At 35.0% G+C, this 27,374-nt stretch overlaps 2 protein-coding genes across 2 annotated transcripts in view; one reads left to right on the top strand and one right to left on the bottom strand.

The window, feature by feature from the left end:
- Nucleotides 1–2,821: 2,821 nt before the first annotated feature.
- Abl (tyrosine-protein kinase Abl) overlaps nt 2,822–27,374 on the bottom strand; it is a 41,321-nt gene continuing 16,768 nt past the window's right edge. Inside the window, exons 4-15 of the mRNA XM_085205879.1 lie at nt 26,454–26,653; nt 26,131–26,229; nt 24,128–24,376; nt 21,145–21,428; nt 20,656–20,932; nt 15,773–15,923; nt 14,921–15,068; nt 13,349–13,437; nt 10,380–10,564; nt 8,492–9,901; nt 7,030–7,292; nt 2,822–6,523 (exon numbers count right to left, since the gene is read on the bottom strand). Coding sequence (XP_085062005.1) covers nt 6,520–6,523; nt 7,030–7,292; nt 8,492–9,901; nt 10,380–10,564; nt 13,349–13,437; nt 14,921–15,068; nt 15,773–15,923; nt 20,656–20,932; nt 21,145–21,428; nt 24,128–24,376; nt 26,131–26,229; nt 26,454–26,653 — 3,359 coding nt within the window. The 3' untranslated portion in view covers nt 2,822–6,519. The remainder of the gene's footprint in view (nt 6,524–7,029; nt 7,293–8,491; nt 9,902–10,379; nt 10,565–13,348; nt 13,438–14,920; nt 15,069–15,772; nt 15,924–20,655; nt 20,933–21,144; nt 21,429–24,127; nt 24,377–26,130; nt 26,230–26,453; nt 26,654–27,374) is intronic.
- On the top strand, nt 17,690–19,111 carry LOC146526908 (uncharacterized). The gene is made up of 4 exons (XM_085206424.1): nt 17,690–17,849; nt 17,995–18,125; nt 18,385–18,460; nt 18,581–19,111. The coding sequence occupies exons 1-4, from the start codon at nt 17,792–17,794 to the stop codon at nt 18,784–18,786; spliced, it is 471 nt and encodes a 156-aa protein (XP_085062550.1). The 5' UTR covers nt 17,690–17,791; the 3' UTR covers nt 18,787–19,111.

Here is a 27,374-nt window from a genome sequence, read left to right as displayed (position 1 = left end):
AGGGTTTGCTTTCCTACTCGACCTACTCAACTTTGCACGCTCTTTAGCGTCCTCGGTGGTTAAACCATTGGCTCTCATGTCCTGCATCATGACATCCAACCAGCGCTTCACTGGGCGGGAGATCTCACTCCAGAAACTGATATAACAAGGCCCTTGCATTCGGCATAGTCCGGCGCGTAACGTCGCCAAACCATCTCAGGCTACGTAACGGAACCCAAGACTACCTCGAATGAATGTGTTGCGTATGCGGTCACACCGCGTTTCACTTTAGCATCTTCATTTTCGTGACTTGAAGCTCCTGAGGGTGCCGAGATAGTGCTGGCCAACATTCGCTGTCTTATAAAAGAACCGGTCGGATGATGCTCTTGTATATCAGCCCCTTGAGCTTGGGCGGTATTTTGCGATCGCAGACCACACCAGTGACATCCCGCCATTTGGCATAGGCAGCGCTTATCCAGCCAAGGACTTCGTGATCGATGCCTCCAGACTCGTGCATAACGGATTCACTTAACGGCTGGCTCCTGAGCCATAAGGAACCTATAAGGATAGTGCTGGTATTTTATTTATTTATTTACTAATTTAACAAGGTAGTTAAGTATAAGGATATTAATAAGAATATAGTGAATGCCTTTTTTCTTGAGGGTCTCGGTAGGGGGCATTTATTAAAACCGACTAGATCATGAAAAAGTTGAGAAAACAATAATATAATGTGTTAATTGTATTTGTAGATTATATAATACCAGGGGTTGAAACAGGTCAGGACAATCTGTATAAGTCAGTATTTTTAAGAGCAGGCCTAGTTGACCTAGTTTCAATATTTTTTTAAATTCAATAAATGGTCAATCTCCCTCGCTTATGTGCCGATGCATTATCAATGATGATATCCTACCAGAATGAGACATTTAATAAACCGGACAGATTTGGTACAAAAATGCCGACATTTTTTTAATTGGCTGAAGTATTTTTCACGGACTGTGTCAAAAATAGATATTTTTTAATATGTATTTTAAAAAATATGAGGGATTAAATTTTGCTAATTTTCTTAACTCCGGTTTTATTGAAGCTTTTATTTGTTAGAGCTAAAAGTGCATGCTTTCTGAAGAAAATACTTTCACTATTAATTATTAACAAATTCCTATTGTTATTAACAAATGAAATGCTTAAATTGGTTTTTAACTATTGCCCTTACATCCAGTTTTTTTGCACAGCCATCTATATATTTTTAATTGAGAAAAATTCTTCACCTAACGTCACGCGTCATATTGGGTGCGCAGGTTCCGTTGCATACTCGTATATTATTTTAATAATCATTTTGATATTTCTTTCTCCTGTCTTTTTCCTATTCTGTATTTTTTCTCTCTCAGTATTTTATTATTTAATGTAATTTTACGTATTTTTTAATTCATCATAATTTTACACGAATGTGAGATGACTAACAAGAAATAACACGGGTCTTCTAAAACAGTCAACATTTTTTAATTTAAACTCAGTAAAGTTAGTATTTTTAAACATGAAACCTGTTTCGGCCCTTGTAATAGATTTCTTTCAGCTTCACGCTGTATCCCGTAAAACAGCAGGGTAGGCAAAGTGAACCTAGTTCCCCAATTTTCATCGTATTCTGGAGTCATTGGGGGAAACCGATTATTATTCGGGAAGCCGATTTATTCATCCTAAACCAGATACTGAGAAACCTCCTCCTGAGAAACCTCATCCTGAGAAACCTGAATCCAATCCCGAGAGGCTTTCCACCTTGCTAGTGGAGCCGATAGTAGAGCCCCTTCCTCGTCAACCGTCCCCAGCTCACCGACCGCGGGTTCTTCAACATTGAGTTTTACCATAACAAACTTTAAACGGTTGACCATATATTTGACATGGTAAAGCTATTATATTATATACCAAATATTATTGTGCCCACTTTCTAAGTCGTATCGTAGCTTAATGTATTGAAAGTTATAGTTTTAGTTATTCATGTTAAACATTCCTCCTTGATGGTATGAATGATAATTAATATTTATTACGGTTATCTTCTAGGATAAGAGTAAATTTTCTGAAATGTACTGGAAGGAAATAAGGCAGTTTAGTTTAATTTTAAATACATTTTTTTCATTCTACCAGAATGTTGTATGTAATTTTAAATTAACTTAAAAGAAGGAAGCACTTAAAATATACATACATCATTTTAAGAGATATTCATTAAATATATTAAATTAACCTATATTTCGATTTATTAAGATTAAGATAAGATTTCTAATGTATTTAAATTAATGTTGATAACACTATAGTGATTGTTAAGCGATTTTATCAAAAATAGGACCATTTACGATATAAATGTATGATGCTCTTTTACTCAATATGGATTTATTGGAAGATAACTGTTATTTTAATTGTGTCCTTTTAATTATAATAATTTATTGTTACTTGTGTTCTATACTGAATGTACCGCCAACTCTCAGATCAGAGAAAAATGTCTTTATATGTTAGCGGCGTAGGTTTAATTATTTGAAAATTTATATAAGTCCAGTTATGTGTAAAACCACTTTTTTAAATAAAATATTGTTATAATAATTATTCTTTAATTTTTGCCACGACAGTATTTGCAACTTAAAAATCACCTTCACGTTGTATCCCGCACACAGCAGGGTAGACCGAGGGGACCTAGCGTTAAAACACTCCGTTCCCTATTTTCCGCCGAATTCTGGAGGCATTTAACGCCGAGCTTTGCATGGACACCAGAGCCACCGAACCCACAACCAGTCGCGTTTATAGTCACATAAACTTGTGCGGCGTCGACTGTAAAAAGGTACAAAATAAAAGTTGTATATCATAAAGAAAACATTTTATTAATTCCATTACAATTGGACATCAGATTATAAACATCAATGTCTATCTTTGGGATTCTATTTACTATAAATCAAAGGAAGGTAGGGCGGTGGGACGTCGACATGTGTTATTTACAACTTATGGCAAACGCCTTGGTAAAGCATAAGTACATCGACACCGATAATAACAAACAAATAATCAATAAATCTAAATAATATATTTAAAATCAAAATATAAACTGTAATTTAATATTAAGAAAGTCACAAGCGTTTGAATACCACTAATTAGGCAGAGAGCACTGGTAAATGACGTCACAAGTTACCAAACTCAAGTTTCACAACACTATTTTTAAGAGACAATGTCTTCTAAAATCACTATTTTATATTGCTTATAACTTTCCTAACATTAAGTGAACTAAAATAAAAAGTTTATATAAAAAAAAAACCATATTACACTAAATACATTTAGGAGAAATAAATTAACAAAAAAAAAATATTATATCGCTGTCGATGTTAAACGTATAGTGGTTAGTGTCTTCACCGACATCGACCCGCCCACGCCCACACCGGCAAGGGTAAATAAAAATATATAAGCGTTGGTGGTATTATTATTCACTATACAAAATATCTAGCTGCATATACAAATTTGAAGCGAGGTCGAAACGTCCACATATTGCATAATAAACACATTATTTTAACAGCAGCAGTAGATTTGATTAAACAGTATGAAAAATTATATATATATATAGCATAATCAGCTCCATTATTATTGATTATTGGACAGACATAGACATAAACAATAGAAGAATGCCCGACACTCTGAATGCAGTTCATATCAAATCCTCGTTCATTTCTAACAACCTCGCGTGACTAGAATGTAAAGCGTCCTCCGCCTAATGTTACGTACATTTGATTGTGTTTTTAGAAATCTATTAAGACAGAATTATTTAAATTGAAAATTAAGGTAACTCAAAAAAATTACATGTGTAAATATAATATATATATATATATATATATATATATATATATATATATTATAATATATATATATTATAATAATATAATGTCATTAAGGCTCCAAATTTTAATATTACAACAAAGTTTAAAATAAAATACCAATTAGTATAATATAGTATAGTAATTATATGAACATATGATGTGGGTGATATTTACACCTCCCCTAAGATCTAAGCAAAAAGAACGCTTTACAAAGAACCCATCGCGCCCCTCTCCCACCTCCATTCCCCTCTATAAATTCGTTCCTCATTGAGCTGTAACCACCCGTCGGGCCTCGCGTCAACTGAGTCCAGAGTGCAATACTATAATGTGTATATATATATATATATATATATATATATATATATATATATATATATATATATATATATATATATATAAACACACGATGTATGTATACAGGCCTCCCCTCCAACGGTAAGCTATCACTACCGAGAACCCGTCTAATACAAAATATTTATTCATATATAATAAAAATTAATCAATATAATAGTAAGAAGAGTCCGTACGCAAATCTATTCAAGACAACTTACGTATTATGTTTATTAATCTTATTTAGGTAATACATTTATTATCATAAAGACTAGCATATATCAGTTAAATTCTTAAATAACATCCAATATAATGGGTTTGATAATTGTTGATTGACTCCGATCCTCGTCTTAATATATATATAAGATAATAATCTTAAGAATTTGATAATAAGATAAAAATACATACATTAAAAAATCAATAAGTTGAGCACAATCAAAGAAGCCGCCTTATCACAGTACCTACGCTAACTTAAACAATAACATTGTATATCCAAAAGTATGTTTTACAATGAAATGAAAAATAAGGAAACAATTTGGAGATGCGGCCCGTTAGGCGTGCTGAGGTGATATCACACACTTTGTATATATACATACAAACATACACACACATATATATATATATATATATATATATATAAATTTTATATAATATACTTATAGGCCGAATCGAACCGATCTCAACGTCAGTCTTAACGCAAAGGCGCGATCGTTCAAACGAAAAAATCAAAATGGATACTTATTGGTCCGAATCGAAAGTCTTACATAATTTCATGTATACATAATAAAGTTAAATGCTAAATGGTGATTAATATTATAGTATAATACAATATAGTTAAGTAGAGCGAAGGGAGGAATGTCCGTCGGAGTCGTTTGCTTCCTACTCCTTCAATATTATCGAATACTTACAAATCTAAAGTATCATATATCAATCAGTATATAGTTTACTAATAAGGGAAGTAAGGGAAGTTCCGTCTGCTTGAGGCAGCGGTGGAATCGGTACACTGGTGCGAAGAGACAGCATCGAAGGCGCCTTCCGAAGCTTCCATGGCGCTAGAATACTCACTACTTACTGAGTCTCCCTACACTACTAGCACTAGTAAACTAATGCCTACTAAGGGTCCATCTTAAAATTACCTTACACGGATTTCATATATTTTGACTCCTCCTCCCATTGGGCTTGCCACAGCTGGTCACATTTGACTTTGACTTCGTGGACCTGTTGCCACCCCCTAAACGTCGTGATCGTGGACAACGTGTAACGTAATTTTTGGATGGGCGCCTAATGATAAATATTAAATACCTATTGGAAAACCGATCAGTACAATGTCGGCATTGGAACGACCGGTACTGGGATCAACCTACGAGATACATGGGGGATCATTGTGGGTGAATAGAATAAAAATATTATTTGGCACTGAACAATATGATTACTATATTCTTTCATAATTAATTAAATATTTGAGTACATATGCTGTTGCGACTTAAGATGAAGTTATATAGAAACCGCCATTTCTACTTGGCAAGGAGTCAAGAGGCGACCTGCTAACTGACGACCATTTTCAAATTAGTCTTCAAATAAGGTCCATTAAGAGCAAGCAGTGGTCAGTCTTTCTTAGAGGAAAATAACACCGTGATGTCAATATGCATACTAACTGAGGCGATTGTTCGCGAACCAGTTCCCTAGTCACTAGACAGAGACACTGGTGCACGTCGCTTTGTGACACACTCATAAAGTTTTCAGCTTTTGTACTAACAATCAATAAACATTATACATATTCTATCTAATATCTTAAATGAGAGTATTTGATAATCAAACGACATCGATGTTAATGTGGGTTCAATCCAAAATATTAAGGCGTCATAGCCTTTGTATCTTTGGTTCATTTATATAAGTATTTAAATATAACAAGTACCGAGCTTATAACCATGTTACACTTCATATAATAATCCGCACTGTTTATACAAATTTTATCATTAAAGAAATTGTAAAAATAAAAAAAAGATACATTCATTATTAATATACATATATATTCATTATAATATTATAATAATCAAATCTATATTCATTTAAATCATGAAAAAATTTACAGATGATAGTAAAATTTTGTACTAACAGCGCGGAATAGTCATATCAGGTTCAAATTGGTTAGTCGTTGACATTGTCAATTATATACGCGACACTTATATATAATATACACTAAATTATATCTATGAAAAATACGTATTAATAATATATGTATAATTAGAGCGCGTCGCGTTTAGTTGACGATGTATGTATTACAATGTTTGTTTTATTTCCAGTACGCCCTGAGGATCCGTGGCTGGCTCTGTGACGCAGTGAGTGATCCTTTCGTGGTGCTACATCATTTTTACCTGTAATATTTAAATTATTATTAGTGAATACACTGATATAAAATAAACTAATTGAATTTATTATGAATTGTGCATTGTTCAATTTATAGCTTAAATGTAAAGCCACCTATGCATGTTCACACCTCAATCTCTTATCGCCTGCTCCACCCCTTCCGCTTCTAGCCTCGTCCCTAACTTGTACCTGAACTCGGTCTCACTACTTACTCGGGTTACTACCAAATTTTATATAAATCCACCTGGGACCTGAAAGCTGACCTCCATACATAAAAATATTCTACTAAATTTAATATAACACATAGCGAAGAAATGGAAATATAAATTTAAATAAATATTTCGAGTGGGCATCGAACCCACAAACAGTCGCGTTTGCAGTCACACTTTGTGCCCCTGCGCCGCGACTGGCCTCACCAACCATTTATGACCAATATCACAATAAACTCATTTATAAACGACGGCAGTCAAATCCTTTGGCGCATTCTCCTTCACTAATTTCAATATAAACCCACCTATGCACAATAGCAGCCAAGTCCCTCAGTGCCTGCTCCACGCCGTCAGCGAGGTGGTGGTGGTGGGGCGCTGGAGAGGCGAGAGCGCGCGCCTCTGCCTCTAACCTAGCGGCCGCCGCTCTCAGCTGCACTCGCAGCTGCGGAGGCAGGCGGGCGGTGGCGGCGGCGGTCGCGCACGCTCCTCCGAGGCGGGCGAGGCGCTCGGAGGTTTGGAGGCGCCATAGAGAGCCGCGGCCTCCGCTACCACCGCAACCGCGGCGTACCTGAGGACAAATTTTTTTGTAAATAAGAAAAATTGTTTCTTATTAAAATTTGGTTTTCCTTACTAATATTTTTTTTTTCGATAAATCACTTTTATGTGTTTACCTACTTATCTATATAAATAAAAGGACTTGTCCTGACTGACTGACTGAGGTAAGACGTACGCACAGCCGTAACCGCTGATGGTAGAAAGGTGAAATTTGGAGAGATGTTTACTTTCGTAATCTGGACATCCACTAAGGGATTTTGAAAAATTTTAACCCTAAAAGGGTGAAATAGGGGTGGAAAGTTTGTATGGAAAAAAAATTAAATCGGCACCGATTCTTATAAAATTCGAAATTTAGATCTTTAAAAGTATTTAATTGAATACGTGTTTCGTCGTTTTTTAGAATTCTCTCCCTAAGGGTGCAAATAAGGGGTTGAAAGTTTGTATAGATTTTTTTTTAATATCGGTACCAATTTTTATAAAATTTGAAATTAGGACTCTTAAAAGTGTTTAATTGAACACATATTTCATGGTTTTCTAGAATTCTTCCCCTAAGGGTGCAAATAAGGGGTTGAAAATTTGTATGAAAAAATCTTTAAATCGCCACCGATTTTTATAAAATTTGAAATTTAGACTCTTAAAAATATTTCGTTGAACACATGTTTCATGGTTTATTAGAATTCACCCCTAAATAAGCAAGCGAAGCTGCGCGCGTTCGCTAGTCTCTATATATAATAAAACAGTAAAAATATTTTGTCTGTACATTTAATATTTTTGATTGAAATGGATAGAGGGACACTTAAAAAACGTTTCTGAAATGTTTCTGAACGAGTAAATTAAATTAGTCACTGACATCAACACATATAACTGTCAGTCAATTCTATTTATCAAATGAATATTCATGTAGTTCAAGCGGGCGAAGCCGCTGGCAGGCCGCTAGTTTTAAATTAAGTTATCAATTTGTAATTTGAAAGGGGATTTAATTGAACTATTTTATTGTTATAGTACTAAATAAATATATATTAACATTGATCACTGTCAAAATAGTATTAATATACGCTACGTTATGATATTGCTCAGTTTCAAGACGCACCTAAGTAAAGACCATAACACACACATACACACAAAATAAATTATTTTAAATATAAGGCAATTTTATATCACTTACAAACTTCACTTTATCATAATAGAAAGCAAAAATAAAACCATCTTTACCTCATTGGTACACCACTCCAATGACGCTCTTAACGCCGCCAGCGCATCATCATCATCAGCGGTGGGGGGAGCGAGGGGGGTCGCGTATATACCGGTCTTGGCGAGCGGACGAGCGCGGACCGCCGGCTTATTGGCCACAACCGGCTTATCCTCTACTCGACGCTGCACGCTACCACTACGCCCGAAGCTGGTCCTCTCTTCAGGGGAACCTTCTTCACTTTCTTCCCCTTTAAGCCTCAGCTTTGGACTCAATCGTTCATCGGTTTCTTTACTCTCCCACAGCTTTTTAAGGCTGCTAATACTTCCGGTGCTTCGTCGTTTATCTTCGTCGTCTCCGCCGCTAGTGTCAACTGATCCACTTTCGGAACGCTTCTTGTCAGAATCGTCGCTTTTGCTTGACACATCCTTCCTTGAGTCGTCAGGAGAACTTTGTTCGGTTTTCTTGCCGGTGCCATTAGTGGCGGGTGTACCGCCGTCTACTTTCCGCAATCGGGCTTTAAAATCAATTATGGAGCGACCGGGTTCTTCAACATCTTTACTGGCATTGTTTATTTTATTTGTGTCAACCTTCTTAAGTTGCGATTTAAAATCAGTTTTTCCGTCTAATTCGGATTTCTTTTCAACGTTGCTACTAAACGAGGTCTTCCTTAGACTCGCTTTGAGATCAATAGGAGAAATGGTATCTTTTCCATTATCAATAGGTTTCGGTGGTTCCACCTTTTTCTCAGTTTTGCGCAAGGCTTCAATGTTGAGACTCTCTGAGAGCTCCGACACCAGTCGGGTGACGGGGTCACCGAACGACGTCTGCATTTCAATGACTTCGTTCGGCGGAGGAGATTCCTTCAGTTTATGTTTCTTTTTATCGGCGCGCTCCTTAATCTCCGCCACCAGTTTCAACTCGAGCATCTCCTTCATGATCTGTTTCTGTGGTTTCTCCTCGGTATCGGCGGTGTCAGGGGGCGGCGGTGGCGGCGGTTGCGGCGGCGGGGGATGGGCCGCGTCGTCGACGGGCGGCGGCGGCAGGTCGGGCGGCGGCGGAGGGAACTCCAGCTCGGCCAGCCGCGGGCGGGGCTTGGCGGGGCTGCCGGTGAACGAGCGCAGCGGCGGTGGCGCGCGGGCTGCGCGGGGCGAAGCCGGCGAGGGCGCGGGGCCGGGCGCCGTCACGCCGCCGGACGAATTTGAGCGGATCATGTGCGGCTGCGCGCGCGCGGTGCGCGGCGACAGCGAGCGTGCCTCGTCCTGGTGCGGGCCCCCCACAACCGCGCCACCCGCGCCGACCGTGCCCGCGCCGCCGCTTTGCCGCAGCGACTCGAGGAACGCGCCGATGCGAGCGCCCTTCGGTAATGTTCCGTATCTGTTGATGGCACGTTTCACATTTTGCACTTCTAACGCTGCAACCTGGACTCCGGGCTGCAATACAAACAAAATTTATATTTAATTAATTTAATTATACTGTTAGATTGACATATACTATTTATTAATAAAAAACGTAATATACTAAAATGACAATGATTCTATGAACTTGAAATATTCTAGATCTGTGTAAACACAGTCGACGGTTAATCCCGTTAATTTTCAAATCCTCCAAAATCGAGACAGCCAACCTATACAGCCAGTAAAATAACAGTTTCGTAAAATGTGTTATAAACATATCGTGTTATAAACAGGAAACAGGTTAACAGCGTATGTCAATTTTCGGCCATTTTTTATATCCCCCAGTAACTCGTTACTGGTTAAAACAGCAATTCCGATATTATGTTTTGTAATTTGACGAAATTTATTAGACAGTCCAACCCCTCGTCATACTTCATCGACCTCCTCAATCCCCTTTAACATGCGAGGTAATTTCTGAACGATTACCAAGTGTGTCATCTTTAAAAAAACATACCTTAGGCTGCAGCTCGTGCGCCGGGGGGTGGTGCGAGGGCTGCGCGTGCACGTGGTGCCTCCGCTTAGAGCGGTGCCGGTGCTCTGACACGCCCATGCCACCTGACTCGTCCGTGTCGGGGGTCGCCTCCGCCAGCGAACCCTCAGAGGACGCCTCGCGAGCCCCGGCCCCGCCACGACCCCCGCCTGGTTATTATTAAACATTATTTCGGAATTTCCATTCATTTAAGTGAAAACACTCATGTTTATCTAATACAGTAAATTCCAGATATTCAACAGCATTTTAAACATACACAATTTTTTATATAGTTTTAGTAATAAGGATATTTTAAATATTATCAAAATCTACACAGATAAGTTTTACTATGTCAAAAATGCCGCTGTTTATCTATTTTCTAAATAATAGTTAAGTCAACAACATGCTAAAATTGACTCAACCTGTAAATCACAATTTAGCTATATGGAAATCCCTGAAATCATAATATTTTTGTGCACCTGGGATAACATGGATTCATTTACATAAATATTATATTTAAAAAAATAAATTTACGGATATCGTTGTTCGCTCCCAGCAGGAGTCGAACCTGCGACCCCCGGGCTCTTTCTTAACATATTTAGCTTCAATAAATACGTCAATGCACCCGTCTTGTCTTAGTACAATAAATTTGCAACTATATGATCCATTGCAATGATGACGATGGCTAGATAATGGACGAATTATATGTGAATAAATAAAATATAAAACTTCAAAATATAACTAATAACAATTGTTATAAAATGTAACTAAGATATATCACTACAGAGAAGAAAATGATTTAAAATCATACAATGAATATAATACCACAAGTTGTTTATAATTATAAACTTTAACAAACAAATTCTTTATGATGAAAACAAAAACATGAAACGATAGTACTTAGTGTCAACGTTCTATGAAATGGAATTTTACGAATTTTTGATTTGGCAATGATAAGATCTAAGAAAATTTGCGTTTATAATATGTAAATATAGTATTCCATACTTAGATAGAGATATATTTTGGAAATTAATTAGTTGTTTTGCCTTATTCAATTATGTATGTCAAGCACGCACGCAGATTTTCCTAGATCATAGAGGCAATATGAGTAATGTATAAAACATAAGAAAATAACATTGAAACGACACCTACTGCTAATATTATTTTGTAGTTTGCTAAAAAAATCAATAAGAAGTTTTACGAAAAAAAACACCTATATTTTTCAAATAATATATCACAGGATTCCTAAATGAAAAACCATCTAATAAAAAAAGGCAGTAAGAAGGGATGCAACAACTGAAAACACATACCAAGCGCCGTCTAGAATGGCCATATTTTTTCAATATCTATAAACACAAGGCGTCAGAAAGTTCCTTCATACAAATATGAATGAATTGCTTTTTTATTTTTTCTTCACGCCCTGTGCACATTCATACATTGAATATCTAAAATATGTAATTGTATATGAAACCGCATCGCGCCTGTCGAGACGACAGAGACTTGGCTGTCTCGACAGACTCGAAGCGACATTGTAACTTGTACAGCTAACTCATCAACAATAATGATAGAGACATAATATATATATATATATATATATAGACGATATAGCTAGAAAAGAATATAAATAAATTGAATGTCAAGGCATGATCGTTTCTATCCGAAACGTCTCGTATACTTACAAAATGTTCGAACCTATTGCTATACACCTGAGCGAGCGGACAACAGACAAAAACGATAGTTTAAGGAATGTATGTAGATATAGTATGTAGCTTACAGTAAATGTTACATATAATTATAAATAACTAAAAAGTAATGTACGAACCATATACGAACCGAACATATAGCACCATTCAAAAATAAAATATGCGGATAAAAAATCAGGTATAATTCGATGCTCATGACATCTCATAAGAATGGCGACGCCAGCGCAACAGAAAATGTCATACAAAAATAAATATTCTAACAGACAGAAGCCGATATATAAGATAAGTAGCAAAAGCAATCACTTGAACAACTATGAAACGTTATAATATAATACATTTATATTGAGCAACCGTGGAAGTTCAACTAAAAAACATCGAGTTTAAGACGAATTGCCGTTACTGAACAAAAAAATAAATAATTGTTTAATTCCTCTAAAATAAGGCATCGCAATAAATAATTCATTAATTCGTAAAATCACTTCACCAGAAAGAAAAAGAAAAACGAAACATGTACAGTCCCTTTACACCGACATCCTTCAAATTCAGACACCCGAGAGTTAATTATCTCGATGCTAAAGGTATTTTATTGTTTTTAAAATAAGTGATCGAGCAAATATTTCAGTTATCCATTCAATAAATAATAAAATATTGTATAATAATTATTAATAACAATAATAGTAAATTATTTAATAAAGCATAGCTTCTTGGCGGAAAGTTGAACGGTAGACAGGTTGTCAGTTAACAGTTTTCCATTTCCATGAAAGAGAATCCATCGCGTGCTCGACAGTAATGAGTAGATGTTATTTAATTAATGTAATGTGCTATGGTCGGTATGGTGAAAATGTTTCTATGGAATGACAAGGTCATTTTAAAATATAATTTCTAAGAGTAATAAATACACAAATGACTTCATCTTTTACTCATGTCTTAAGAAGTTCTATGGGGCCGGAGCGGTAAAGAGCCATTTTTTATTTTTAATTAAATTAATATAGACAAATAATATTCACATCTTCGAAATGGACACACACTTTGTTTTCTGTACCGTAATTTGTACATATTCGATTCTGTAATTTAACCCTAGTAATTTGGCCCACCAATTTATATTAAGAACGAATTAAGAGAACCATAGAATTCAACATAACGTAGAAAAAAAAAGAAAAGATATTAAATATAAATACATCGAAATTAAACTCTTAGTTTTAAAGATATACAAAAAAAATCTTCCAAAGGTATTAAAATATGCAATCTTACCATTGTGCGACGCGAGCCCGTCGTCATGGCCGCCTTGATCCTCTGTGGCGTACTGGGACTCGCGGAACGAGCTGCACGAAGACAGCAAGCTATTTCGTACAAACAGAGAACACTATTAGCAGAATAGAAAATAATGTTATACAACGATTTTGTTATTTAAAGGTGCTCCTGGCAAACTGGTGGTGTTCAAACACAATATTACCTAGGCTGTATGAGATAGTAAATAAATTAATAACTAAAATATTTAATATATATTTATTCAATATCCACCTTTTTTTCTCTGTTTTCTTTAGGTTTCTATGTAGATCGTCTATAGTAGATAGGTTTAATGATGATGGAAATGACCATTTACAGAAAAACAATAGTGATTCATCACTCAGTTCGCCTTTTTCGCGAATTGTTTATAATAATCTAAGGATATCAAGAGAATATTATACTTTTTTATTTATTATAACCTGACCAAATTAACTAAAATACATATTACAAGTACTTTATGTATTCGTCCGAGCGAGAAGTGAATTCCCCACTATCGCCTACCATTAGACAATTACAAGAACTTTTTTTAACTTCACGCTAAATCCCGCACACAGCAGGGTAGGCAGAGGGAACCTAGTATTAAGTCACTCCGTTCACCATTTTCCTCCGAAGTCTCGAGGCATTGAGTGTTGAGTGGCGGAACTCAACGCCGCGCTGTATCTTGACACCAGAGCGAAAAATTGAAAATGTTAAATATTTAATTTTCTTAGATGCGAAAATAATTACAATATTTTAGTAAACTAATTATGCCCAACTATTGAGAAAAAATATTTCTAGTAACATTGAGTCATATACAAAGAAACTTGTAGAATAAATGTAGTTCAAAGATTGAATTACATGTTATATTATTACTCATATAAAAATGGAAAATATAATTGAAACAATAGCTATATTACCACCAATCGTTTTCATATTGTTTTTTTTTTACTGAGAATTCCTATTAAAAAAAACCGACTATACGAGAGGACTGTACCTGTGAATACAATACAATACGGTTTTCATTGAGCAATGTTGCGAATAATTTCAATGGCGGTTGTATACACTGTAGTATATAGAATAAAGTGAAGTAGACTAATCGCGATGATATTGTATTCAAATCTCAAAAACATATTTATTCTTCTTACATACCACTTTAATCACTCAAATAGGAATATAGTTATATAGAATTTGACAGTATCAGTTAATAAAAATTTTACAAAAATTTAAGAAAAATAATTATTATTTTATTTATATTATTGAAATTTAGTTTATTTATTATTTTAAATTAGATATGATAAATAAATTTTAAAGCCCGCGACTTTATTTACCATCTAAGCTCTTAAACCACTGAGCCATACGTTGTCATCAAGCTACGTGAAAATTCTGATACGATTGTTATAATCTCTGTAGAAATTTCGCTACCTAATAATTATTTCTAAGAATGAATGATGAATAATTTAAACCTTTTTTAAGTGCTTCTCCACATCAAGTATAGAAAACAATTATTAGAAAAAACACATAAAAGACTACATTTTCTAAAAACATATAACATCTTACCTGGTACGTTTAGGTGGTGTCGGCGCCTGTTTGCCCCTGCGGTTGGTGGGACGTCGCATTTGTACGCGTTCGCTGACGAGACCCACGCCCTTCTTGATGGACATCTGGGGTGTACCACATACACCTTCCTGTAGCTGCTTCTCCACTTCTGATATAAAACGGATATGTTCTAATACGTTTTCTTTTTTATTTATTTAAGTTGCACACGAGAAAGAAATTACAGATGATGATGATGATGAAAGTACAGAAATCGTGTAATAACAGAAAAATGTGTCTCTTCTCGCTCTATTAAGAGATATTCATCTCTATCTCTAATGAGAGATACATGTCTCAGTAGTCATTGAACACAAAAATATTGCGTTTATAGTAATCTGTACTAACATTTTGATATTTATTTTTGATCGTAGTAATAATTATTATCATAAGATTTTAAAGAGTAACATTTGTACATATAAAATTGTTACCTCACAGATATTATGAAAATTATTTAGAAGTCGTTCCAAATAGAATGTAAGATAATAATAAACAAAATAATACCAAATTGAAGGAAAAATTATGAGTTAAAAAATTAAACAACAAGAAATTCTCTAAATGGGAATACATGAAAACGGGATAATAGTCTTAAAGGATTAATCGCTAATACTTTTTGTTATCTATCCAGTCTCTAATAATCCGGTTTGAATTTTAAATAAAAATACATCAACCAACTGTTCTAAACTAACAGAACCTCCTAAGAACAGGAGGAGGAGGATGGCTCATAACTTCTTTATCTGTCTGCCTACTCTCCTAAATCCAAGAGTAAAAAAAAACAATGAAAGAAAATAAAAAACAAAAAGTATAATAAAAACTGACCTTCAGTAATAGAATTATCTTGGAACATATGCTCGAGCGCATGATGTATTTCGCGGAAGGAAGGGCGATCAGAGGGGTTCCACTGCCAGCAGGCACTCATCAGCTCGTACACCGCGACCGGGCAGCCCGGCGGGCATTCCATACGGTAGCCCTATATAAAAAATATATTGTTAGACCACATAAAACTAAAAAAATAGAACTACCTGCATAAAAAAGTAATTAAAAGTATATGTAATATAATAATAATAATATGTAATATATAGTAATCTCTATATATAATAAAACAGTAAAAATATTTTGTCTGTATATTTAGTATTTTTCACTGAAATTGATAGAGGGATACTTAAAAAAGCAAAACAAAAATGAAAGTAGTGAACCGATTTACGTAAAACCAATTTCTTTGTTTCATCAAATTCGGTTCATTAAAAAGAAAGTTATAGTCATTTGAATGAATTCAAGGCATGAGTTTGCCTGCAAATATATAGAAATCCATATCTATACTTATACTTGTAATAAATCTGTATTTGTTTATAATTAATCTGTATTTTAAACCGACTTTCAAGACAAGGCATTTCTCAATTAATTATTGTCGATTCGATATTCGATTAATTATTTTGGATTTGATTTCGATATTGGATTATTCGATTCGAATTGGGTATTTTTTGATATATGCAATTATTACAATTATTTTACAAACGAATAAAAATCCTTACCCATAACTAAATACATGTCAATCCACGAATATCATTTTACACGGTGTTTAAGTTTCAGTTTGTTTAACAAATTGCAACACAATTATTGGATAACTCTCAAAAACTCCCACTACAGTTTATTAATACAAAAATCAATAATTGGTGTCGCGATTGAGTGAGCGAAAACGTTCATTTGATTGAACTTTATTTGCATTTCAATCTCAAATTCTTTTTTTCAAAGATAGTCACGGGGATCCTTGTGTTAAGACAACGTTGCCTATTGCCGTAACTCAACGCCACGCCAGGCGAACGCGACACCAGAGCGGAGAAATGAAAACATTCCATGGGAATTGATCCTACTACATGTCGCGTTTACAGTCACAATCGGTCTTAAATATTGCATATGGTTAGACTAAGTAATCTGAAGACAGTTCACATCTCAATGACACTTGCCGTTTCCATCGAGGATTAGCAATGACTCACTAGAATCAATCAAACAATGTGGTAGTAAATTCGCATATTTGTAGTACTAGTCGACAGCGATTGAATGTTTGTGTACAAATAGCACGCGCTAGTATCGATATTAACAAACAAAAATACACATGTAAATATGACTGTATTGTATGTACATGGTGTTTCTATCACTATGTTTCTTTTTCAGCTTCACGCTGTATCCCGCATATGGCAGGATTGGTGGGACTTAGCGTTAAGACACTCCGTTCTACACTCTCCTTCCGTTGAGTGGCGAAACTCAACATGTATCGTGAAATATTAATTCGTTAATATAAATACTTTACTGCACAGTATAATTTTTTATCAGTTTTATCAAAATTCGTTTAAGGAATATTTCACGTCTTAATAAACAAATAGGTAGCAACATTATAGAAATATAGAATAAAACTCAATTTCCTTGTAATATTACTTATTCTTTTATCGTAGCTACACAGATAAACTGTATGCTGGCAAGCCTTATTATTTCTAAATACCTATCAAAGCCTCTTATTACTTTTAATAGATAAATATTTTATAAAAAGTGACAACAATAAAATATATAAAAATATCATTGTTTCACCACAATTTTTCATCAAACAATAGAAGTTGATGAGATGTTTACATCTAGCGTTAGATAACATATTAAAAGGATGTTTTAGAACAACCTGTATAAAACACGGTGACGTCGATAGCAAAACAGCGATCATTGTTTTCCGTCCGCGTATAAACGTAGCTCTCGCTTCTCGTCTTTGCAGTGTTAATACGGTGCTGGAGAAGTAACTACTTGGTTTTGAACCACTTTACGAGATTCGTGTTTCGGAATATAAAAAAAATAATGTTCTCCGTAAAGGATACATTCATTTACATACTTCTCCTTTCCATCGCGGTAAACGGTGAGTAAATATTAGATATATTTTAGATATCTTAACACTAGGTTCCTTCTGCCTATCCTGCTGGGATCGGGATATAGCGTGAAGCTGATTTATTTTTAAATATTATGTACCTAAAATAATTTGCTTTAAAATTTTATTATAACAGGGAAGCACAAAAAGCCAAAGCCAAAAAAATTTGTTTCGCCATCAATTAAAGGTATTCAATGCTACAACTGTTTGTCGTTTGACCATCCAGGCTGTTGGGACCCTGATCATCCTGACTATGCCAATATCACTGTGAGTTTTAATTGTAAATACATATATGTTTCAATAAGTTTTATGTCTTAAAATGATAATTAGATACTGAAAAATTGTTAGCAAAGAAAATAAAATAGATATGTTAAAAATTAGATAACCCCATTTTAATCATAGCAGCTTCTAACTCACTTTTTATAGAATGCAATCAACGTTGTACGTATCTCGGAAAACTTTAACATTGCAAAAGGAAAAAGATTATGTTTCAAAATGTAATTTTAATAGTAAAAATCTTTCACAGGTGCCTAACATCGATTGTTACATACCAGGCATGGCCTTTTTATGCATAGTAATTACATCAGAATCAGCCAAATTGGGTAAGTTAAAATATGCTGATTCATTTTTTTTTAAATTGAATATGTGAGATCGACCGCTAATGAAACAACTTTTGCTAAAATATTATTGTAATACATTTACAATGTATTTTCTGTTTATAGTGGAAACCGGTCAAGAAATCGGACCTGTCCGGGCCCGTACGTGTGTTCCCGCCAAAGATTTTTCGAAAAAAATCGTCTCATACTCCATGTGCAGTAAGCTAAGTAAAGAATTGTCCGCTTCAGAGATATTCTCCCGTATAGCAGTAAGCAGACCGCAGTGTACGCTATGCAAGAAACACTTATGCACAGACGCATCCCACTGTTAGAGAGATAGAGATAGAGTCCTTAATGTTCTTAAAGTATAATTCTCAAAATTAGTAAAAAAGAAAGTATACTTCAAACAATTGCATTCTCACTCCGCCTCATGAAATGTTATCATTTGTTTAATTTCGTTCGTCGTTGTAATTGTTCGCGTTTACATAATATGTTTATTAAACTTCAAAGTTGACTTTCACACGAAACCTTAAAACTGAAGTTGTTTTGAAATTGTGAACCTGTTGCGATAGACGGTAAAAGAATATTTTTTCCTTCCATTTTTCTTTTATTTATATTATTATAATAGTTATAAAAATTTAATAAATATAAAAAGTTGTCAATGTTTTAATCAACCTCAACTGTTATATAAATATGTAGGCATATCGGCAAACGCGTCATCTATAGGAGAATTAGTTTGAAAAAGTTCATTCTCATTATTTTTTCCATTATTAAAAAAATCAGCTTCTACCCCGCACACAGCAGGTTAGACAGAGGGAACCTAGTGTTACGACGCTATATTCCTCACTTTCCGCCGAATTCTGGAGGCATTGCACGCGTCCTCCATTCAAATTCTGGTAAAAACACTATTAACACCAGAGCGAAGAAATGAAAATATAAATCTAAAATAAATGTTTAATTTCCTCGAGTGGGGATCGAACCCACAACCTTTTCCCATTATTCACTTATCATAACTTTTATGCACTCTACGAGATGTCATCAAACTCAACTCTTGACATTATTCTCGTTTTTAATGTTGAAAAGACACTTAATAGTGTTTTCACCAGGCAACTCTTCCTCATTAATTAGTAAATATAATTATTATTTCGATATTTTTAACGGAATGTGCTGCGTTCGCTCTGAAATCTGTAAAAATATTATACTTGTTTTTTTTTATATGTCACATATATTTTGTAGGTTTTATATTTCATTTAATGGGAACACGCGGACCGTACCTTTTATTTTGGGTATTTCTTTAAAAAATATTTTTTATAGTGTCATTACTTACAACTAGGCTTTAGGCTATTTAATAATTATATTGTATTCCGTTAACTATTTAATTGAATGACTGTCACACTTTTGACAGGAAAACAATGAAGTACTATCAAAATCAACATTCTTTATTCAATTAGGTCCCAACAAACACTTGAATCAAGTTACATAGAAACGTCATTAGTGTCACTCCTACAGGAAGCAAATATAGTTTCAGTAGACGACTGAAAATAGTTGCAAGATTTAATTAATATATGAATAATTTTCATCAACTACAAAATCAGTGACCGTGAAGATTTTCATAAATGAATTTTCATTCATTTTATAATTTCATAGACACGTGTGCACAGTCGAATAATTCTCAAAGGCAAATTTAAATAAAATTTCAAATAATAACGAGACCTATATCATATTTAATGATTATATAATAAATTATTTTTATTTATGAAATAATAATTATTACTACTATAATTTTTGGCACAAAGGCACTTAGCACTTTTTATTTCGATGATTTTCATGCAGCATAAATGAAACCTTAATAAAAAAAACCCGTATAAAAATTTACAACAAGCGTCCACAATATTATTAGTTAAGAAGGTACGTTTATAATCTAAGTAAGAGCCAAGACATAAAATATTTTAAAGAAATAAATAGTATTTGTATATATAACAAACAAAAAATAATAACTTTAGCGAGAGCAGAACTTTTTTTTTTCCTCACCTTACTAAGGATTATTAGTTTTGTAACTCTGATCATGTACACTATCAAAAAACCAATATTTTTTTTATAATATCGTATCGTATTTCAGAATTTAATATAAATATCCACAAAAACACCAATGCACTAAAAAACTTTAATCCTACAATAAATAAAAAAAAATTAAGACTCACCTTCTCCAATCTATGGTATACATCGGCGAGATCAATCCCGGGATAAGGGGACATGCCGTAAGTCGCTATTTCCCATAGCAAAATGCCGAACGCCCACACATCCGACTTGGTGCTGAAGGTGTTATAAGCCAGGCCTTCGGGGGCAGTCCATTTGATGGGGAACTTGGCACCAGCGTGTGCTGTGTAGGTGTCGTCGCGCATCAGACGAGCTAGACCAAAGTCGGCTACTTTGACCAGGTGGTTCTCGCCCACGAGGCAGTTACGGGCCGCCAGATCCCTAATTTAAAAAATATGTATAATGTATTACCTTTATAATATTACTAGGCGGCGATAAAGCAAAAACTGTTAATATAATGATGTAAACAATTTTCTAATTTAAACGAGAATATATTTAACTAAATCTCAAAGCGGTAGCTGTAGAAATAAATCAAAAACGAAAAATCTATATCAACAAAACAATATTAATTATAAACACAAAGCATTCCTCACCTATGTATAAAGGAGCGGCTCTCGAGATAGCTCATGCCGGAGGCAATCTGGGTGGCCATGTACATGAGGACCACTGCGTCTATGTATTCACGGTTTCCAGTTCGCAGGTAGTCCAGCAAGTTGCCGCGACTCATGAACTCTGTGATGATGTAAAATGGTGGTTCCCGGGTGCAGACTCCGAGCAGTTGCACCAGATTTGGGTGTCTCATCTCTTTCATTATGGCAGCTTCCTCTAAGAAGTCTTTGAGCGCCATCGTGTCGTCTTTCAGGGTCTTTACTGCCACCTTGTTAAGAAATTAAAATTATGTAATATAATCTCACTTGTAGAATGTGCTATGTTTTATATATATAGTGTCGTTTTTTTCAGCTTCACGCTTAATCCCGGAAATAGCAGGGTAGGCTGAGGAAACCTGGGTATCTAGTGTTAAGACACTCCGTCCCCGACTTACCGCCGAATATTCGAGGCATTGTATATTGTGTGGCGAAACTTAACGCAACGCTTTCACTTTCACCAGAGCGAAGAAATGAAAATATTAATAAATTCAATCATATTTCCAAGTGGGAATCGAACCCACAATCAACATTTAAAATGTTGTGTTGTTGTTTCTGTAATGATAATGGGATGCCCATTGTCAAATTACATAAAAAGTACAATAGAAAACTAAATGGAAAACTGCTATACGTACATGCTTTAGAAATACCAACTTCGAAAACCATAAACAACATCATATTTATATGGCACTTGAAAAATAAATAACCCGAATGGGTAGCGTAAATGTAAACTGAAAACTAGGTCATTGTGTATTTTGTTGGGCTAAGTCGCCACTAGACGCTAACACTCTGTATGGGACGACCTCGATTTACGATTTTAGATTTGAGAACACCTATTGTAAGTTGCCATTTCCCGATACCCTCCCGCAACGTTGGTACAAACAATACACAAATAAAATTAATTCTTAACTCGTAATCTAATTCAATTTCGTTTTATATTAGGTAAATAGCATAGCAATATCGTAAATTTTTTACCAGTCCAATCATGGCGCGGGGACACAAGTGTGCGACTGTAAACGCGACTGGTTGTGGGTTCGATTCCCACTCGAGGAAATGAAATATATCATCTTTTAATTTCTTAGCTGTGCTATCGAGGCAAAACGCGGCGTTGAGTTCTACCACTCAACACGCTATGTCTCCAGATACGGCGTCAAGACTGCAGTCCATTTTAAGTGACGTATGTAGGTCCGTATAAAAAGAAACAATGCATAAAAACATGGATCGTCAATGAATTTGATTACATAGAGAACTCTATTTGTTCGCACAATGGTACCTAAGACAGTGACATTTAGGTGACCTAGAAGCTGCCTTCTTTACTGTCGTAGAACACATTTCCTATAACTTACGTTAGACCTTTTGTTAATTAGATTAGATTAACTTAATGTTAGATCTTCTCATTATCAGCTTCATGCTGTATACCTCACGTAGCAGGGTAGGCAAAGGGCACCTAGTGTTAAGACACTCCGCTGCCCATTTTCCGCCGAAATCTGGAGGCATTGTATGTTGATTTTCATTCCCACCGAGTGGGAATCGAACCCACCACCTGTCACGTTTACAATCACCAATTGAATCTTCAACAATGTATTAATGCGAACTATCCTTGCGTGTAACGATACACTGCTTAGGAGAATCTATAGCTACCGTTAGTATGTTAAGTTCAATAGATTTTCATTTGAGTGATTTTAAATTTTTCTAACAAGATAAAATTTACAAATAGTTTTTTTTAGATTCACGCTGCCTCTCGCATATAACAGGGTAGCCAAAAGGAACCTGGGAACCTAGTTTTAAGACGCTTCCGTTCCCCACGTTCCGGCGAATCCTTAAAGCATTGCGTGTTGAGACTTGAGTGGCCGAATTCAACGCCGCACAAATAGATTTGACATACATAGGTTATTTTATAATTAACTTAACTTCTTACTCTTATTTAGATATAACATAATTGGTTAAAAAATATACAAAATATAATGTATTGTATGCTTATGTGAAAAGTTTTAGAATATAAATACATTATTATAAGTTAAAGCCTTGTTAGCGATCCGCTTATATTACTTCGACTACGACGATCGACAAGGATATGAGCTGTGAGATTAAAAAGTTGTTCGCGAGTAGGTAGTTATTCTATACCTACAGCAGACCAGACTTATCCTCGTCTTACCTGAACCATGGAAATACGATATTGTCGAACTAAGGGGATGAAAGCTAGTTTCACATGACGTTAACTAAGTAGACTATATTATATGCCTACTTATAATATAGACCGTCGTGGCGCAGCGGCACAAGAGTGTGACTGTAACGCGACGGTTTTGGGTTCGATCCCCACTGAAGGAAGTGATATATTTATTTACATTTATATATCCAAAGCGCGGCGTTGAGTTCTGCCACCCAACACGCAATACCTTCGGAAATCGGCATAAAGTGGGGAACGGAGAGTTCCCTCCGCCTACCCTGCTGTGTCCGGGATATACAAGATACGTGAAGCTGATTTTATGTACATTATAAGTATGAAATGAAATAGGCGCTTCGACATGTTTACATATACAAACACTGTAAAAGATTATAATAAGAAAAACTAACAATATCATTGAAACCGCATACAGAGTTGATATATCAATATTGATAGTGTAAATTTAAAAGAAAAATAGCGAATTCATTATAAGCCATAATTTTACTTACAACATACATATAAGAACCAGAGGCCAGTGGTGCGCAGCGGCACAAAGTGTGACTGTTAACGCGACAGGTTGTGCGTTCCATTCCCACTCGAGGACAAAGGAAATGAAATATGTAATATTTTTAGTGGAGATCTGCCACTCAACACGCAATTCCTCCAGAATGCAGTGGAACATGGGGAACGGTGTCTTAAACCCAGGTCCTGCTGTGTGCCCTCACACATACAGAGTAAAGCTGACACAAAACAAAAATAAGAACTCACCGTAGCATTGCTTCGCTTCCAAGCAGCCTCATACACATCTCCATACTGACCGCCCCCCAGTTTGTGTTTCATGACAATATCAGTCCGGTCTATCTCCCACTGGTCCGGCGGCGCGAGGGGGAACACCGTGGGCTTGTTGCGTTTGGGCGCAGGGTACAGCAATTGGGTTATCAAACCATCCCCCAGTATGGAGTGGTGGTGGACCAGCTCGGCCAGTGTTCCGAACTTGGACTCCGATGTTACGTACACCTGGTGGAAATAATGAAAAATATGTTACTGGGGAATAAATTGGTAATATACAAGGATAAGTGGCAGGTCGGTAGAAAAATTAGAACAAGTTATAGAGGAGGTCATTTGCTACTATTTTTATTCTTTATAAATAGACATATCACATATCTTTATACATAGATTGACTGGTCTGAAGTTTTACCGTTTTCGAGATATATTGGCTATAGGTATATAGATTTTTCATTTTTCACTAAATGTTGTAATTTGCTTGTTTTTTTTAACAATTATTGGTGTTTTGTATTCTATGATCTATTTAATCATGTAACTTCCATGAAACCATCATCTATAATTTTGAAATAGCTATACATCAAACATCCAGATATAAAATAAAAAATTATGCTTTTTACGTAAATGCTAGGATGCGATACCCACTTAGATAGTAACTTGAATCATTATTTTGTTGCTCAATTATAAACAAATATAGAGGGTCATTTGTGACTTATATAGTTATACAATATTCATGAAAGTATAGAATAGTTCAATAGTTAATTGATTTGTTAATGGCATATATAATGGCAAATTTTCGCAACTCGATATATCAAAACTATCGGGAAACAAAACTTAGAAATATTAAAGTTTCGATATAACTAAAGCCCATTTGTTTGAGTAGTTTCTAATTGACTTCCATACAGATGGAGGTTAAGACTATAACAATATTGAACATCCATTGCCTATACATTCCACTATAATACTACTGGTGCCACTATATTATTAATATTTAAGTAACTACTATTTAAATTCTAACAAAAAAGTTTAATCTACAGGATGGTACAAATATCTATCAGCTTCACGCTCTATGCCGCCCATAGTGGAAATCGAACCCAAAACCAGTCACCACCGCCACAACCAGCCACCATCGGTGCGTCACGACTGGCCTAAACCTAAGATGGACAAATATCTAAGAATCTATTATTACTTTGCATCACAAATAACAAAATAAAATAATTCTCAAAGGATGAATCTATCACAATCTAACAAGCTCAGAAGAAGCTGCAAGGGAAATGTATTTATTCAACAACGATATCACAGTGCCACCTTATAGCTGTATAATGTTTTACAGAAGTTAATTAAATATCTCTCGACTATTTCAATCAACTAAATTAAATGTAGTTAGCGCTAGGAAGCTATCCAATTAGAGTTAAATTACATAGAATCCTTAAACAATCTGCTCTGGCGCTATCGTCGAATTGTAACGGTGGCACAATATCACAGTTTTCGTTTGTGAAGTAGTGGGTAGTGGGTAACTCACCCTCCAGGTGTCAATTACTGGCTACGCTGAATTTCAAACTATTCAAATATCCTCATTGGACACTTTTACTTGTTAAATTCTCGTGTTATATTCCTCATCATAAAATTAAATTACATTTTATTGTTACATTCCTGTGCTGATATTAGTCTAGAAGATTATATTAAACAAAATACAGTACTCCATTTCTTACAGAAGTCGGTTAAAAATAAAAGTAATTATTAAAGTTATCTCTAATCAATGGGCAAATGGGCTTGTTATATACAAATATAATAGTTGGCTATATACACCTATTGTTATAAGATATCTACAAATAAATATATGTACGTCATAAATATAATCCCGCGAGATAAACGAAGTAATAAATAACATGAATAACCTAGAATCCTGTGCCTGTAAGTAATATATAAGATAATATAGAAAGATTACAGGAGTTTTCACGGATAAATATATTTTGATATTTGCTTACCTTGCCGTCGGTGTCCTCGTTGATGCGGTAATGGTAGACACGGCCTTCGTAACGTAATGATATACTTCTTTGGCCAGGACTGGACTCGGATTCACGCACCTATATATAGACAAATAAATATAACTATAACTTTTATTTAAAGTAAAACTTTAGAATAAAAATAAATATGTTTATAGGTCTATTCAACTATTCATCCAAAGATCAAATTATAATTATTTATTAAAAAAACCTTAACTATATAATATGACAAAACATAATCCAACAAAAACAATTACCTACTTTAAAAAAAAACCCTAAAACCCACAAAATCAACAAGAACTCACCAAAAAACTGCCATTGATCCCCGATGACAGGAGGTATTCGGCGGCATTGCGCGATATCGGTCCGTGGTACCACGAGTGCTTCTCCAGGGAGTTGACCGGCGTCACGTAGTTGCTGGGCACCCACCCGACACCGCCGGAGAGAGTGTGCGCCTCACACCACTCGCCGCTTTTGTTGTAGCTCATGATGCGGACTTGCTCGCCTGGCGTGATATTACACGTGGTTATTGTTTTTCAATGGCTTGGTGCTATTTATATGGTGTTTATTTAAATATTCCAAAAAATATATATGTGTGTAGTATTTAGTTTAGTTGCAAGCACGTGATTGTAAACGCAACGGTTTTGGGTTCGATTCCCACTCGGAAGAATGAATTAATAATATCAATTCTTCGCTTTGCTACCAATACAAACAAACACACAATGTCTAATAATTTGGTGGAAAGTAGAGATCGTAATGTCTTCCCAAGGTTCCCTCTGCCTACCCTGCTATACACAATAAAATACAGCGTGAAATTGAAAAAAAACTGTAGTGGGTAAAAAAAATTGAGAATCAAAAGTCAAGTATGATTCATATCCAATTTGGTAAAGTTTTCTCGTGTTTAATTAGCATAAAAAAAGATTTTTTGTGCTCTACTCATCTAACGGATAACTCAAATAAAATCGGATTGCTATGAATATAAAATGAAGGGGTTTTTTAAAATCTATTTATATCTACAGGTACATACGTTAAAACTGTAAATGATCGCAGTGTATGTATGGAAGACATATAAGCAAAAGATTTATCAACGTAATAGAACTAAAAAATACTATTTTTAATGTTTTTATTTACAGAACCAGTTCAAAAGAAATGATTACCTTAATATAAGTCCCTATAATATTTAAAAGAACGTTCAATAAATCCTAATCGTTAAGGAGCTGGGTCTT

This window comes from Heliconius melpomene, chromosome 21 (genome assembly GCF_056956725.1).
Source record: "Heliconius melpomene rosina isolate 202511_hmr_F chromosome 21, ASM5695672v1, whole genome shotgun sequence".
NCBI classification, from domain to species: Eukaryota; Metazoa; Arthropoda; class Insecta; order Lepidoptera; family Nymphalidae; genus Heliconius; species Heliconius melpomene.
This window is presented reverse-complemented; position numbering and strand designations above follow the sequence as displayed.